A 16,311-nucleotide genomic window follows, 5' to 3' on the forward strand; every position below is an offset into this window, starting at 1 on the left:
AATAGTATTAAAAACTTTAATAAATCAGCCCCTGTCTCCTGGGGGTACTATATACAAAGATTTATTAAAAGCCCTGCAAGTTTCTCTGTGTTCCCTAAGCAGAGTTCAAAACAAATAAGACATCTGTGCCATTAAGAAGAGTTGTAGCCCACAAGTCAGGAGTCCTGATTCAGGGGGCCTCATTTATCCCTCGCTAATTGTGTGACTCTAGTCATTAATCTCTTTCATCAAACAATGAGGTTGAAGAAATTATCTCAGAGTTTCTTCTTGTTCTAGAAAATATGATTCTAACACTGGCAAAAAAAAACAAAGTATGAAGAAGAGCTTATTTTTAAAGGTTTTTGGGGCCAGGTGCAACAGCTCATGCCTATAATCCCAACACTTTGGGAGGCTGAAGCAGGACGATTACTTGAGTTCAGGAGTTCAAGACCAGCCTGGGCAACATAGTGAGACTTCATCTCTGTAAAAAAGTTTAAAAAGGCCAGGCGCAGTGGCTCATGCCTATAATCCCAGCACTTTGGGAGGCCGAGGAGGGTGGATTATGAGGTCGGGAGTTAAAGACCAGTCTGGCCAACATGATGAAACCCCATCACTACTAAAAATACAAAAATTAGCCTGGTGTGGTGGCTGGCGCCTGTAAACCCAGCTACTAGGGAGGCGGAGGCAGAGAATTACTTGAACCTGGGAGGTGGAGGTTACAGTGAGCTGAGATCACGCTACTGCACTCCAGCCTGGCCAACAGAATGAGACTCCATCTCAAAAAAAAAAAATGTTTTAAAAATTAGCTAGATGTGGTGGTGCACACCTGTAGTCCCAGCTACTTGGGAGGCTGAGAAGGGAGGATTGCTTGAGCCCGGCAGGTTGAGGCTGCAGTGAGCTGAGATTGCGCATACCACTGCACCATCTGGGTAACAGAGTAAGACATTGTCTCTAAATAAATAAGTAAATAAAAAGCTTTTTGCTTTTGGAAATAGGAATTGGAATCTTGGATTAACATAGTGGCTGTTCTCAACTTTGTCCTAGAGGCCCTAAGATTGATTACACTTATACGGAAGAGAAAACCAACATTTATCAAGTGCCCGTTATGAGTCAGGATGCTCTGCTAGAAACTTCACAGACGCTATCTCATCTGTCTTAAAGCAGACTTAAAGTAGATACCAACATCCTAATTGAATAATGAGAGAATGGAGGCTCAGTGAGCTAAACCACTTGCCCCAAGCCACACAGTTAGTGCGTGGCGTTGGATTGGATCTTGAGCCTGTTCCCTTATTCTATACTATCAGGGGATGAGTTGGCCAGAGATTCCCAGTCCTTTTAGAGAGCTCTGGGATGATTAATGAAGGGGGCTGTTGCAGGCGTGAGACCTCCAGTTTGTTGAGTGCTCAATAGCCAATGACCTGGTGCTTTACATAAATCATCTTGTAAGGTAAAGATTTGGTTGAACCAAATGAAATAACCGTCATCGTAGATCAAAACAGTTGAACACTGGTTATTTCATACAGCTTCAACAAATATTATTTACCCCCATTTTACAGTTGAGCAATTTGAGTTCAGTGGAGTTAAGTTATCCTCTACCTTCCACATCCCAGTGCGTGTCTGGGCAGTGGGGGAGTTTTGAATTTTCTGTCCATTGTTTAAAAAGAAAAAGAATTTTGTTTAAAGTCACACATGTGGCCAGGCATGGTGGCTCACACCTATAATCCCAGCACTTTAGGAGGCCAACACGGGTGGATCACTTGAGGTTGGGAGTTCGAGACCAGCTTGGCCGACATGGTAAACCCAAAAATGATCCGAGCGTGGCTTATGCACTTAATCCCAGCTACTCAGGAGGTTGAGACAGGAGAATCACTTGAACCCGAGACGGGGAGCGTGTAGTGAGCCGAGATCACACCACGGCACTCCAGCATGGGGAATAGAGCAAGACTCTGTCTCAATAAATAAATAAATAAATAAATAAATAAATAAATAAAGTTATCCACGTGATTTGTGACAGAGCTGGGGTTCAAACTCAGGTATGGCTATCTCCACTATTCTACATCTTAGTCTTGGCAAAGCTTTTGTTTGAATCTTCCTTTTCAACTGAAGAGTTGAGGCCAAACTCATAGACTTGAAAGATAATAGCCTCTGTGGGTCATGGTAGGGGCCTATGAGCCCAGACTCTGCCTCACAGGCGTGGCATTTGCCAGGAAGGGGAGCCCAGCAGGAACGGAGGTCTCTGCCTTCACCTACAGTGAAAGCAGCTGGTATGTGAAATACTTTCACTGAGCTTAGTGAAAAACTAATTTTACACCCTAGTTATCTACCAGAAAGGCTGAACTTTCAAGACACTCAAAATATGATGCCTGTTACATGTGTAATTAAAGAAGAAATCGAATATCCCAAATGGAACATTTCAGGAATTAAATGTTTGAAATGAAATCTTGCTACCTAGTTTTTCTTTTGTAGAGAAAGGACACGATGGAAAGATTGTTGTGTAAACCAGTATGATTGGTTAAGTATAATTCCTATTCATGGAAAGATTTCCCTGAGCCTGTAGTTTCCAGATTTGCAGGTCTACACCCACCCTTTTTTTATTTTTTTTGAGATAGAGTCTGCTCTGTCGCCGAGGCTGGAGTGCAGTAGCGTGATCGCAGCCCACTGCAACTTCCGCCTTCAGGGTTCATGGAATTCTCCTGTCTCAGCGTTCTAAGTAGCTGGGACTACAGGTGCCCGCCACCATACCTGGCTAATTTTTCTATTTTTAGTAGAGACAGGGTTTCACCATATTGGTCAGGCTGGTCTCAAACTCCTGATCTCAGGTGATCCAACCTCCTTGGCCTCCCAAAGTGTTGGGATTCCAGGCATGAGCCACCACACTCGGCCACGGATCTACACCTTTCTTATACCATTTCAAATCCTGTCAGGTTATTCAACTTTCATCTTAAAAAAAAATGTGTTGGTATAAATAGAAAAACACATACCTCCAAACCAGCAATTGTTCAGTCATTGTTGAGACGTAACACAAAGTAAAACGAAGTTCATCTGATGGGCACATGGCACTATGTCAAAACCGACTGTTCAAAAACTCAGTGGCTTCACAAAAATGTTCAAAGTCTTTCCCCACCCCCTCAGGCCACTGTGCGGCCATTCTCTCCCATATCCATGTATTGAATGAAATGCTATTGGCTCTTCAAGGGCAGGCCCAATCCCACCTCCTAGGGTGCTATTCATTTGTTCACACCCAGTCCCTGCAGCGCCTTGTTGGCATCTGGTACAGGGGCACTTGTGGCCACTTATCTGTAACAGTTATCATTGAGAGTTCCCCTCCCTCATTGTACTGTAAGCCTCAGGAGTCCCCGGCCTACTATGCCCTCAACTTCACACAAGAGGCTGAAGGACACACTGCACTGAAGGCTATGTACACACACTTTTGCTGTGTTCATAAGTTAAGCAACACCGTGGAAAATGCCACAGTGAACAGGGTGAGCAGGAGCAAGCTGGAACAAGCTGCTCTGCTTGATGAAGAGCCTGTCTGATGCCCGGCTGAGCCTTACTTCCCTGGTTGGGATTTGCCCATGATCCTGGCATGTTCTATAGGCTCTCTGCCCTTTGCCTCCCTGGCGTTTAGATTCCCATCACCGAGGAAAGGGAAACTCATGGGGCAGTCGGTCTGGTTCCAGGCCACTAGCAGGAAGCTCATGGGAGAGGGGACGCCAGAGCCACCAGCCTCCTTCCACAGGACAGGTGGTGGTCAAAGCAGAAGAGAAGAAATGGTGCCCATTAGTGGCCATACATGTTCCTGTCTTCTCTGGCTCTTCTCTAGCAATTATACCACTGGGTGGTATAATTTTTTTTGAGATGGAGTCTTGCTCTGTCGCCCATGGTGGAGTGTAGTGGTACAATCTTGGCACACTGCAATCTCCTCTTGGGTTCAAGTGATTCTCCTGCCTCAACCTCCCAAGTAGCTGGGACTACAGGCACCTGCCACCATGCCCGGCTAATTTTTGTATTTTAAGTAGAGATGGGGTTTCACCATATTGGCCAGGCTGGTCTCGAACTCCTGACCTTGTAATCCACCCACCTCAGCCTCTCAAAGTGCTGGGATCAAAGTACACTGTGTCTGGCCCTAGGTGGTACAATTTAAAAGAAAGTTAACTACTGAAATTTATTCCTTCACAGCCTGAAATTAGACTAGTAAGAGAGCAATCACTGGGATTAACCCGTAGACTCCCATGGGGCTAGGAAGCAGGAGGCCAGGCACTCCCACCTCAGGGAGAAGCTGTTTGATCAATTTGCTTTCCCGACCTTGTTTTCCAGGGATTCACTTGGAGAATGGAAGTTTTCCTGTGGAGAGGAGGAAGTGGGGAGAATCTGAGATGATTTTGAAGCCCAAGGCACTTCAGTGGGAGGGCAGGCCTCAGTGCAGGGCCATAATGCTTGGGGAGCGGGGCTCAACGACAGTTTCAGGGAAGTGTGTTGCACGGGGGAACCATGTGGCCTGGATGGACACCAGCAGCTGTGGTGTAGGAATGAGGGTTTCATGCCAGGCAGCCCTGGTTGTCCCACTTAGGAGTCATGTGGCCTTTATTTGTTTTTTATTTTTTTGAGATGGAGTCTGGCTCTGTTGCCCAGACCAGGAGTCCAATAGCGCAATCTCAGCTCACTGCAACCTCCACCTCCCAGGTTCAAGTAATTTTTCTGCTTCAGCCTCCCAAGTAGTGGGATTAGAGGTGCCGACCACCATGCCCAGCTAAGTTTCGTATTTTTTGTAGAGACAGGGTTTCACCATGCCGCCAGGCTGGTCTTAAACTTCTTACCTCAGATGATCTGCCTGCCTCAGCCTCCTAAAGTGCTGGGATTACAGGCGTGAGCCACCGTGCCTGGCCACGTGGACTTTAGTGCCTCGGTTTTTCCATTTAGTAAGGGTAAGAGATAATATATGTCAATGTCTTGTGCAATAACTGGAAGATGCTGTTATCAATCCACATCTCTTCAACTCAACTCTGTGATCTCAACACTATGAAAAAGTTGTTTCTTGTTTTTCTAAGTGAAGGGCAGACATCCTTTCTCTTGGGGCTCCCCTATTTGTTACAAAAGAGGAGCTAGAGAAGAATGGGTCCTGGCATGTGGCCATTGCACCTGCTGCCCTAAACCACAGGAGCAGCCTCTTTCCTGCATCTCCTGACCACGCATGTGCTCTAGGGCCTAGGACTGTGCCTGGAAAGCAGAAGGCATGCGTCAAGTGAGCGTGAAGGAAACGCAGTCACATGCACCGGACTCACCTTATCAAACCCTCTGACTCCTCCATGCAGGCTGTTGGGTTCCTTGTTAAGGGCCAGGTGATACTCCTTCCCATCCACCTTGAAGGTTCCTTTGGCGATTCGGTTGGCCACCCTCCCAACAACTGCTCCAAAGTATGGCTGCTTTTGGAGGTATCCTGCAAGGACAAGGGATGACAACACTTCTAAAACTTCAATCCAAAGGTGTGTCACATGCCACTGCCCCCACCATCTTCTGAGGGATGCTACACATGGTACATCTTGGGCATGTCAGAGTCCTCACCAAATCACAGAAAATGGTTCTCACTACATATGACCCTTTCCTTTTCCAAAAGTAATTAATGTTCATTACACAGAATTGCAAAGAATTTTACACAGCACAAAGAAAAAACTGAAATTACCCTTCATCTTCATCTCACCACTACAGAGAACCACTGTTAATATTCTTTTTTTTTGAGATGGAGTCTTGCTTTGTTGCCCAGGCTGGAGTGCAATAGCGCAATCTTGGCTCACTGCAACCTCCACCTCCCAGGTTCAAGCGATTCTCCTGCCTCAGCCTCCCGAGTAGCTGGGATTACAGACTCATGCCACCATGCCCAGCTAATTTTTGCATTTTTAGTAGAAATGGGGTTTCACCATGTTGGCCAGGCTGGTCCCGAACTCCTGATCTCAGGTGATCTGCCCTCCTTGGCCTCCCAAAGTGCTGGGGTTACAGGCTTAAGCCACCGTGCCCAGCCTTCTCTCTCTCTTTCAAAACATCTTATTGTACTGTATGCACCTATTTTCAGTCCAACATTGATTCTGGGTAACTGAAACTGCAGGAAGCAAAACTATGGATGAAGGGGGCCTAGTGTATAACAGTTTTGTAATGTCCTTTTCTCTAGGCCAGAATTATAATTTTGTGTGGTCTTGAAGGAAAACTATCTTATTCTTCTTTCTCTTCTTATTTTTTTTAAAAACATAATTAGCACATTAAAATATCCTTTAGAGAGAGTTAGGTAATACACAAGGACATAGAGTAAGCTCAGCAGAGGAAGTACAGAATGCTTGGTTAAATGTGAGTTTCAGATAAACAATAAATAATTGCTTAGTATAAGTATGTTCATGTTATTGTTATACATGGGACATACTTATTATACTTTAAAAGTATAAATTGTTTATCTGAAATTCACATTTAACCAGGCATCCTGTACTTTTATTTGTGAAATCTAGCAACCTAAACAAAAAGTAAAACACAAAAGCCTTCCTTCACCTCTCCACTCCCCTCCTTTCCAATGGTAATCACTATTCCCACTATTCACAGTCTGGTACATACACTTCATTCTTAAATTTGAATTAACTACATATAAGCAAATATTCAAATACGCAAGCACACATATTCTATATAAAGAGAATCATACTACATAGAGCATCACACTATAATCATACATTGTTCTGTAACTTTCCATTTATCAAATATCTTAAGATCTCTCCATGTCATGACATATCTACCATATTCCTTTTTTTTTTTTTTTTTTTTTGAGACGGAGTCTTGCTCTGTCGCCAGGCTGGAGTGCAATGTTGCAAACTTGGCTCACTGCAATCTCCATCTCCTGGGTTCAAGCAATTCTTCTGTCTCAGCCTCCCGAGTAGCTGGGACCACAGGTGTGTGCCACCACGCCCAGCTAATTTTTGTATTTTTAGTAGAGACGGGGTTTCCCCATGTTGGCCAGGATGGTCTCGATCTCTTGACCTCGTGATCCGCCCACCTCGGCTTCCCAAAGTGCTGGGATTACAGGCGTGAGCCACTGCGCCCAGCTACCATATTCCTTTTTATTCTTTTAGATAGGATCTCACTGTCGCCCAGGCTGGAGTGCTGTGGCGCCATCATAGCTCACTGTAGCCTTGACCTCCCAGGCGCAAATGATCCTCCCACCTCAGCCTCTGGAGTAGCTGGGACAACAGGTCTGGCTAACTTTTTTTACTTTTTATTTTGTAAAGACAGAGTTTCCCTGTGTTGCCTAGTCTGGTTTTGAACTCCTGGGTTCAAGTGGTCCTCCCACCTTGGCCTCCCATAGTGTTGGGATTACTGACTGGCATGAGCCACCATGTCTGGCCCCATATTCCTTGTGATGGCTGTGTGGTATAATAATCAGCATAAACTGTTTTGGGCCTTTTTAGGGGAGGGGCTATAAAAAAGCAACATAGCTTCCTCATACTTACAACTTTGTGTGTGGGCATATTATGGTATTTTCCTTGTCTTTAAATTCCTCTGTGCTTAGTTTGCAATGGAAAAGATTAAGGTTTGGAGACTGTTTTCTGTATCATCACTAAGATTACTTTCTACTCTATTTTCCACTTAGACGCCCTCTGAATTCCATTCTCTTTTCCCATGGTACTCCGTATCTGTCATGTCTACTTCAGATCAGCAGAGAATGCAATTCAAGCATTTGAACTATTTTTCCACAGGACAGAGGGGCCCTCAGGATACAGATCCTGAGCTGACTAGGCTAGCAACAGGTCACAGGTTTCCATTACCCAACTGGTTGGATACAAATTAAACATTAATCCTTCCCTTCCAGGCCTTTCCTGGTTTGCTTCTTTGCTAATCTGCAGGTGCGTCAGAGTCCTGCCCATGGACTATCATTTTTTTTTTTTTTTTTTTTTTTTTGAGACAGAGTTTCACTCTTGTTACCCAGGCTGGAGTGCAATGGCACGATCTCGGCTCATCGCAACCTCCGCCTCCTGGGTTCAGGCAATTCTCCTGCCTCAGCCTCCTCAGTAGCTGGGATTACAGGCATGCGCCACCATGCCCAGCTAATTTTTTTGTATTTTTAGTAGAGACGGGGTTTCACCATGTTGACCAGGATGGTCTTGATCTCTTGACCTCGTGATCCACCCGCCTCGGCCTCCCAAAGTGCTGGGATTACAGGCTTGAGCCACCGCGCCCGGCCTCCATGGACTATCATAATAGCTAACACCTACTGAGTGCTTAGAAAGCACTTTCCGAAGTGCTTTTTTTTTTTTTTCTTTTTGAGATGGTGTAGTCTAGCCTGGAGTGCAGTGGCACAATCTTGACTCACGGCAACCTCTGCCTCCTGGGTTCAAGCGATTCTCCCGCCTTGGCCTCCTGAGAGATTACAGGCACCCGCCACCACGTCTAGCTAATTTTTTTTTTTTTTTTTGTATTTTTAATAGAGATGGGGTTTCACCACATTGGTCAGGCTGGTCTTGAACTCCTGACCTCAGGAGATCCACCCACCTTAGCCTCCCAAAGTGTGTCCCAGCCACTTTCTAAGTGTTCTCCATCTCCCTCATTTCATATTCAGAACGTTTCTATGATGTAGATACTATTAGTATCCCATTTTACAGATGTGGAAACTGAGGACACGGGAGTTAAGTAACTTCCCCAAAACACACAGCTAAGTAGGGGCAGAACCAAGACTTTAGCCCTGCCAGTACAGCTGGTGAGTCCATGTTCTTCAATATCAAATTATGTAGAAAGCAAAGGCTTTTTGGTTGTTGACCTTAACTCCATCCCAGGCACAGGCCAGGCTGATCTTTCTCTACCTCTCCCCACTCTCTTCTCTTTCCAAAACTAGCTTTAAAACCGCATACACTGTTTAACCAAAAGGAGTCCCGAAGAGCCAAACGATATTTCTTTGTTTTGTTTCATCTGCTTTCAGAAGCTCAAAAATGTAAAGAAACGCTTCTTGTTTTTTCTAAAAAACAAGATGTTTGACTGTAGAGATTTTTGAGACCTACTTTGATTCATTCAACAAATGAACACTGAGCTTCCGCTCTCTGCCAGAGGCATACTGGGTGTTGGAGACAGCCACAAAGCCACCAGTAGGTTTCCTACCACATGGGCTTGCAAGAGTTCCCTTACAAGTGACCAGACCAGTACCTTGGTTTGGAGGAATAGGTGTTTTGTTTTGTTTTGTTTTTCTCCCATAATTATCAGGTGTTTTGTTTTGTTTTGTTGTTTTTTTTTTTTTTTGGAGACAGGGTTGTTCTCTGTCACCTAGGCTGGAGTGCAGTGGTACCATCATGGCTCATTGCAGCCTTGGCCTCCAGTCTCAGGTGATCCTCCCACCTCAGCCTCCCAAATAACTGGAACTACAGGCATGTGCCGCCACACCTGGATAATTTTTATATTTCTTCTAGAGACAGAGTGTCCCTAAGTTGGCCAGGCTGGTCTTGAATTCCTGAGCTCAAGTGATCCTCCCACCTCGGCCTCTCAAAGTGCTGTGATTACAGGAGTGAGCCACTGTGCCCCTGGAGGAATAGTTTTTAAGAATTAAAGTCTAAGCACAACAGAAACCACTAATTCTGTCTCTGAAAAACCCTTTAGAACAAATAAATTTTATACTACGTTCAAATGTTACTGATATGGTTTGGCTTTGTGCCCCCACCTGGTGGAGGTAACTGGATCATGGGGCGGTTCCCCCATGCTGTTCTCATGATAGTCAGTGAGTTCTCACAAGATCTGACGGTTTAAATGTGGCAATTTCCCCTGCTTTCTCTCTCTCTCCTACTGCCGTGTAGCAAGACCTGTCTTGTTCCTGCCTTGCCTTCTGCCATGATTGTAAGTTTCCTGAGGCCTCCCCACTCATGAGAAACTGTGAGTCTGTTAAACCTATTTTCTTTATAGATTACTATGCCTCAGGCAGTTTTTATAACAGTGTGAAAATGGACTAATACCATAACTAAGCTTTCACATCAAATCAGAATTACAAAAAGTGACAATTCCCAAATCCCAAATAAGGCATGGCTAAAAATTTGTTTTGAAATGCAGAAAACGCCCATTTGCCATGAAAATGTTCAAAGTTCCTAGGTCAAGCCATGAATGTTGATTTAACCAAGTCAATTGCTGAGCTGGGAGTAGAGGAAACACTTGTACTTTTCCAGGGCAAGGCACTGGCGAGAATAAATGAATGCTTAAGACCATGGGATATGGCCCTTTCCACTCTAACATCCGAAGGACCCCAACTGTGACAGTCACCTCAGACAGCCCAAACCTTAGCCAGAGTGCACTAAAGTCTGAAATAAAATTACGACTCTCAATCAAAACCTCCATCCACAGAATGACTTATCCTTTGGCTATATGAAGAAAACAATTTAATTAATAAGCACTTTAGTAGTTTCAGATAATTTATATACTTTTTAGCTGCTGCTTGCTGTCCTAGGTGAATCTCCATGCCATTTTTTGCAGTGTTAATGAAGTGAAATGGAAAGTTCTAGTAGAGTGAGAGATGGTATTTGGGGGCAAAGGAAAGAAAGGGGGATAAAAATGATTAATTGCTCACTCTGGTCAGAGGCATATAAAATATGTGGTCACATACGGTCAGACACATATCACAGCCCACAGTTCACTACATCATCACAATCCATTTGTTTCGTGTGAGGAAATCGGTCTGGAGAGGTTAAATAAATTACCCAGGGTTAAGGAAGGAAGCAGCGCTTTAAACCAGTAATCCTCAGTGTTCCCACCAGGATGCAGCCTCTAACCTGATCCTTTTTTTTTTCCTCATCCTCTCTTCTGAACCCAGGTTTTCTAAAGGCACTAAATTTACTTTTTCTATTTTTTCCTTAATGCCTCTCATGGCAGTTAATAGCCAGGTCTTTGGTGGTAACTGAGGGAAACATGAAAAGGAAGGCGTTTCAATGATTGTATGGGTAGGTTGTTTATACCTGTGGCATATAAGCAAATATTCTCAGCACAGGCTTTGAAAGAAATCATAATGACTGTAGGTGGGACATGCCAATGAAAAACATTTTTAGGCTGGGCCTGGTGGCTCATACGTGTAATCCCAGCACTTTGGGAGGCTGAGGCTGAGGCAGATCACTTGAGGTCAGGAGATTGAGACCAGCCTGGTCAACATGTTGAAACCCCATCTCTACTAAAACGACAAAAATTAGCTGGGTGTGGTGGTGCCCACCTGTAATTCCAGCTACTCGGGAGGCTGAGGCATGAGAATTGCTTGAACTCAGGATGTAGAGGTTGCAGCGAGCAAAGATTGCACCATTGCACTAAACAACAAGAAAGTATTAAATACAAAAAGCGGTAGAAAAACTCATAGGAGGCGTTACTGATTTTTTCCAGGCTGTAACTAAAAATTCACATAATTTTCCTCTTTAGAATTCTATGGAAGAAAAAAATCTCATTTTCCCAGGGAGGATCTGAACCATTCTGACCTCTGGTTATGGCTGTCATCCAAGCAGTTTATATAACCTGTCTGGGAAATTGGAGATTGCTCATATCTAACTCTGCAGTTACAAAAGGATCATGTCTCATGGAATTATCCAGGCTTGGATCTTCCCCATGGCTCAAAGCCATTTTTGGGACATGGTAATATCAAGATAACCCCTTATTCTGTCAAGTCTTTAAAAAAAATTTTTTTTAATTTAAATTTAATTTTGTTTGTTTTGTAGAGACAGGCTCTCACCATGTTGCCCAGGCTGGTCTCACACTTCTGGCTTCAAGTGATCCTCCTGCTTTGGACTCCCACAGTGCTAGGATTGTAAGTATGAGCCACCATGCAGGCCTCTGTCACGTCTTGTTACTTTACATTTTTTGCTTCTGTTTGTTTATAAATACTTACATACTCTGATGTTTTAAAAGAATATACAGTGAAAATTAAGTCTCCTTCCTGTCCCCCGCACCCTGGGTACCCAGGATCCTTTCTTAACAACCACTGCCACCAGTTTCTTGTTAACATGAGTTTTAATGCACCGGAAATGTAGTATCAGAGCACCATTAAAATAGTTAACAGAGTGCTGTATATCTCCACTGTAAGGGTCACAGCCCATACCTTTACGACAAACACAGGTTAACAAGAGAAAAGCAAAACAGCTGGGCACAGTGGCTCATGTCTGTAATCCCAGCACTTTAGGAGGCCGAAGTAGGAGGATTGCTTGAGTTCAGTAGTTCGAGGCTGCAAGTGAGCTATAATTGCACCACTGCGCTCCAGCCTGGGTGACTGAGTGAGACTCCACCTCTAAAAAATAAAATTTTAAAAATGCCAAACAAATTTATTTCATTATAGTTTGATGTGACACAGAAGCTTTCAGAATGAAGACCCACAGATACAGAGAAAACAATCCATTTTTATGCTTAAGTCCAATGGAGTATAAACAGCCATGTAGAAATATGATTGGTCAAAATGGGTAAGATCTGTTGCTGACAGAGTGAGCGGGGAAACTCAGCAAGGCCTGTGTTCAGATTTTTCTTGGCCTCCCCATGCAGCATTCCTTCCTCCTGGGTATGGGGCAGGACCCCTTTGGAATGAGGGTCTTAATTTCTTTATGGTCAGCTGTTACACAGAAAGGTTAGAGTGTATTTTTATTTATTTTTTATTTTTTTTTGAGACAGAGTCTCACTCTGTCACCCATGCTGGAGTGCAGTGGTGCCCTAACAGCTCACTGCAATCTCCGCCTCCTGGGTTCAAGCAAGTCTCCTGCCTCAGCCTCCCAAGTAGCTGGCATTACAGATGCCAGCCACCAACCTAGCCAACATGCCGAAACCCCATCTCAACTAAAAATACAAAAAAAATTAGCCAAGTGTGGCGGTGCACACCTGTAATCCCAGCTACTCAGGAGGCTGTGGCAGGAGAATCACTTGAACCCGGGAGGCGGAGGTTGCAGTGAGCCAAGATCGCACCACTGCACTCCAGCCTGGCCGACAGAGCAAGACTCTGTCTCAAAAAAAAAAAGGCACCAGAAGCCATGGTAGTTATTGTCCTCAAGTCCTCGATAGGTATTTATTCAACCTCAACACCAACATCCTGGTTGATGGAGAAATGAGAGGACGGCCCATCTCCAATAACTTTAACTGGCTCTGGAATTGTAGGCCAGAAATAAAATACTCATTTGACTCTACGGAGTGGTTTTGCATGAGTCAAGCAATGTCTGCAATTCTGTGTTGGCCTAGACAATGGTTATGCTACTAGAAGAGAGAGGACTCAGCGAAATGATTCCAAAGGATCCTCTTTTGTCACTTGCCACCGCTCTTGCCTTCTGACTCTGAAGATGTCTTCCCTAGAAGTTTTGGGGGAGGTAGAAAGGAAGGGGAGGTGGAGCTTATTTCCCCCACCTGCCTGCACCTTCCTACCAGTAAGTCTCCTGCAACAGACTCACATAAGTAACCAACGACCTTCTGCTTCGGAAAGAAGGCTGCCTCCTCTTCCTCCAAGTTAAGCTGTAGAGGCACCAAAGCAGATAAAGACAATTATAAGCCAAGAATAAGATGCTCAGGAATATACTTATAATAAATTTTGTTAAATAAGCAGAGAACAGGCCAGGCACAGTGGCTCATGCCTGTAATTCCAGCACTTTGAGAGGCCAAGCTGGGCAGATCACCTGAAGTCAGGAGTTTGAGACCAGCCTGGCCAACATGGTGAAACCCTGTCTTTACTAAAAACACAAAAAAATTAGCTGGGCCTGGTGGCATGTGCCTGTAATCCCAACTAGTCAGGAGGCTGAGACAGGAGAATCACTCGAACCCAGGAGGCAGAGGTTGCAGTGACCCAAGATTGCACCACTGCACTTAAAAAAAAAAAAAGAAAAAAAAAAAGCCAGGTGCGGTGGCTCACATATGTAATCCCCCAGCACTTTGGGAGACTAAGGCAGATGGATCACAAGGTCAGCAGTCAAGACCATTCTGGCCAACATGGTGAAAACCCATCTCTACTAAATACAAAAAATTAGCTGGGCGTGGTGGTACATGCCTGTAGTCCCAGCTACTCGGGAGGTTGAGGCAGGAGAATAGCTTGAACCTGGGAGGCAGAGGTTGCAGTGAGCCAAGATCATGCCACTGCACTCCAGCCTGGCAACAGAGTGAGACTCTGTCAAAAAAAAAAAAAAGAAAAAAAGAGAACAAATTTCAGATTTCTAAGGGAAAAAACCAAAACTCAAGAGTTTTTTGTTGAACCCCAAACGATGAGCCAAGTTTTGTATCTAAAGAACCAAACAGACAGAATGACACACTAAAAGGAAAACCTCAGACCTCCTCTCCAACAGAATTTGTCTACACCCAACCACTGAACAGAGGTATTAATTCTCAGTTTCCCTTTACCAGCTTTATTTCACACCTCATTTTCTATCTAGTTACACCATAATGCTAAGAGAGCATGACGTACATTTTCCTTTGTTGCAATCAAGCTGCAATTGTCATTATTTATTTATGCAATTATTGGGTTAAAGTCTATCTCCCCAGGCAAACCCCAAAAGTGGGGACCTTGTCTGTCCTGTTAGATGAGGTCATTGAATTAATAGTTTTCAAATGTATGAGTTAATGCCTAATTCTAATTGCCTATGGTTTCTGGGATAAAAGACCATCCTAGTTGGTAGGAGACCTGATCTCTAGACACTGATTTGGTCTTCTCCGTTTTGTTTCCTAAATGGTTATTGGGTAGCTGGTGTACTAGGCAACCACAGAGCTTACTGGAGCATTTCTGAGATAACCAGGCCCCAAAGAGAATCTGATCAAGGAAGAAGGAAGTAGAAGAGGCAAGTCTTTGAATTTCCTTCTTCAGAAGGCGCACAAGGGAAGAACTGGGAGCCACACCCCCTCCTGCCTGCTCTTTCCTCTCCAGCCTTCTCAATGAGTCAGGCAGTTCAAAGATCAGGCAGTTCAGCGGTTGCTCCAGGATCGCTGAAGTGTATCTTACCATCAGCTGACTTTTTACATTAATTGGGGCAAAGCCTGAACAGATAACCAGAGGCCAACTCCTATAGCTTTTTCCATCCATTACGGTTTTTCCCAACGTCGGATGGCCACACAGCCCTCTGTTAGCATGATGCACGCGCTCCCAAGTTAGACGGCGACTTTCCCCTCAGCCCCTCGCATTGCAAGTGGCCCAATCGATCCGGGAGGTTTGCAGCCGGGGGCCGGCTCGCAGCCCGGGGCAGAGTTCAACCCACCTTCCAGGTCGGCGAAGCCAAGCACCACGTCTGAGGCTCTCCCCTGCCTGTCTTTGACCTCTATGGCTGTGATTGTGCAGCCCCAGGAGATGATGTCCACTCTCAGGAGGTCAGACTGCAGCCGGAACTTCTCCACTGTCCCTCCTCCCGAGGGCAGCTCTCCAAACACGGCTCTGGTAACCGAACCCATGGGGAAAGTTTGGGGTGTGCGGCTACTGTCCGCTCTTCAGACTCCAGCGTGTTAAGCTAGGGGCGACCTGAGTTTACAGGGAAAGGGGCGTGACTCGGCTCCGACTCCTCCCTTTCCTTGCCTGGATTTAGGGAGTGACCGCTCCTGCAAAAAATAGCCCTTGGGCCTTTCGAAATCATTCTTTTGCCTGAGGGTAACAAGAGGGGCAAACTTTGCAGCCACGCTTGCAAGGTTTTTTTCCTTGGCTCTCCCAGGTTGCATTGCATGTTGGGAATGGTAGTTTTTGGCAGGTGAAATTGCATTTCGGGGCCTGTAGTCTTTCTAAACTCAAATCCTGAGTTGACAGTGTTGTACCCCCATCTCCCCGCACCTCAACATGCAATGAGCTGGTCATTCATGTTGGTGGCTACTTCCATTCTTTTTGTCCCACGGATGAAGTCCTGGACATGGTTCTGCTGGAGTCACTGCCCAGAAGGCTCTCCTGACAGCCAGTGCTGTGACAGCTTCAAGGAGCTTGGCCCAGACAGGGTCAGGTAGATGTATTAGATCCTCCGTTTGCGGAGGTGATCAGAGACAGCCCAGACTCTCTTTACTTCCTGGGACTGGGAAGGGACCTCGGGTGTCTTCTGATTCCTGAAGGCCACAATTCCTTTAAGAAGGGATTCAGGGAGGCCGGGCACGGTGGCTCACGCCTGTAATCCCCGCACTTTGGGATGCCGAGGCGGGTGGATCACCTGAGGTCAGGAGTTCGAGACCAGCTTGGCCAACATGGTGAAACCCTGTCTCTACTAAAAACACAAAAAAAATTAGCCGGGCCTGGTGGCGGGCGCCTGTAATCCCAGCTACCTGGGAGGCTGAGGCAAAGAGAATCGCTTGAACCTGGGAGGGGGAGGTTGCAGTGAGCCGAGATGGCACCATTGCACTTCAGTCCAGGCTACAGTGCCAGACTCTGTCTCGGCG

General features: G+C 45.3%; 1 protein-coding gene across 1 annotated transcript in view; it reads right to left on the reverse strand.

The window, feature by feature from the left end:
* GALM (galactose mutarotase) overlaps positions 1–15,755 on the reverse strand; it is a 69,763-nt gene extending 54,008 nt beyond the window's left edge. Inside the window, exons 1-2 of the mRNA XM_017515324.2 lie at positions 15,162–15,755; positions 5,262–5,416 (exon numbers count right to left, since the gene is read on the reverse strand). Of these exons, the coding sequence (XP_017370813.1) occupies positions 5,262–5,416; positions 15,162–15,351 (345 nt within the window). The 5' untranslated portion in view covers positions 15,352–15,755. The remainder of the gene's footprint in view (positions 1–5,261; positions 5,417–15,161) is intronic.
* Positions 15,756–16,311: the final 556 nt, after the last annotated feature.

Source organism: Cebus imitator, unplaced genomic scaffold (assembly GCF_001604975.1).
Source record: "Cebus imitator isolate Cc_AM_T3 unplaced genomic scaffold, Cebus_imitator-1.0 Scaffold547, whole genome shotgun sequence".
NCBI lineage: Eukaryota > Metazoa > Chordata > Mammalia > Primates > Cebidae > Cebus > Cebus imitator.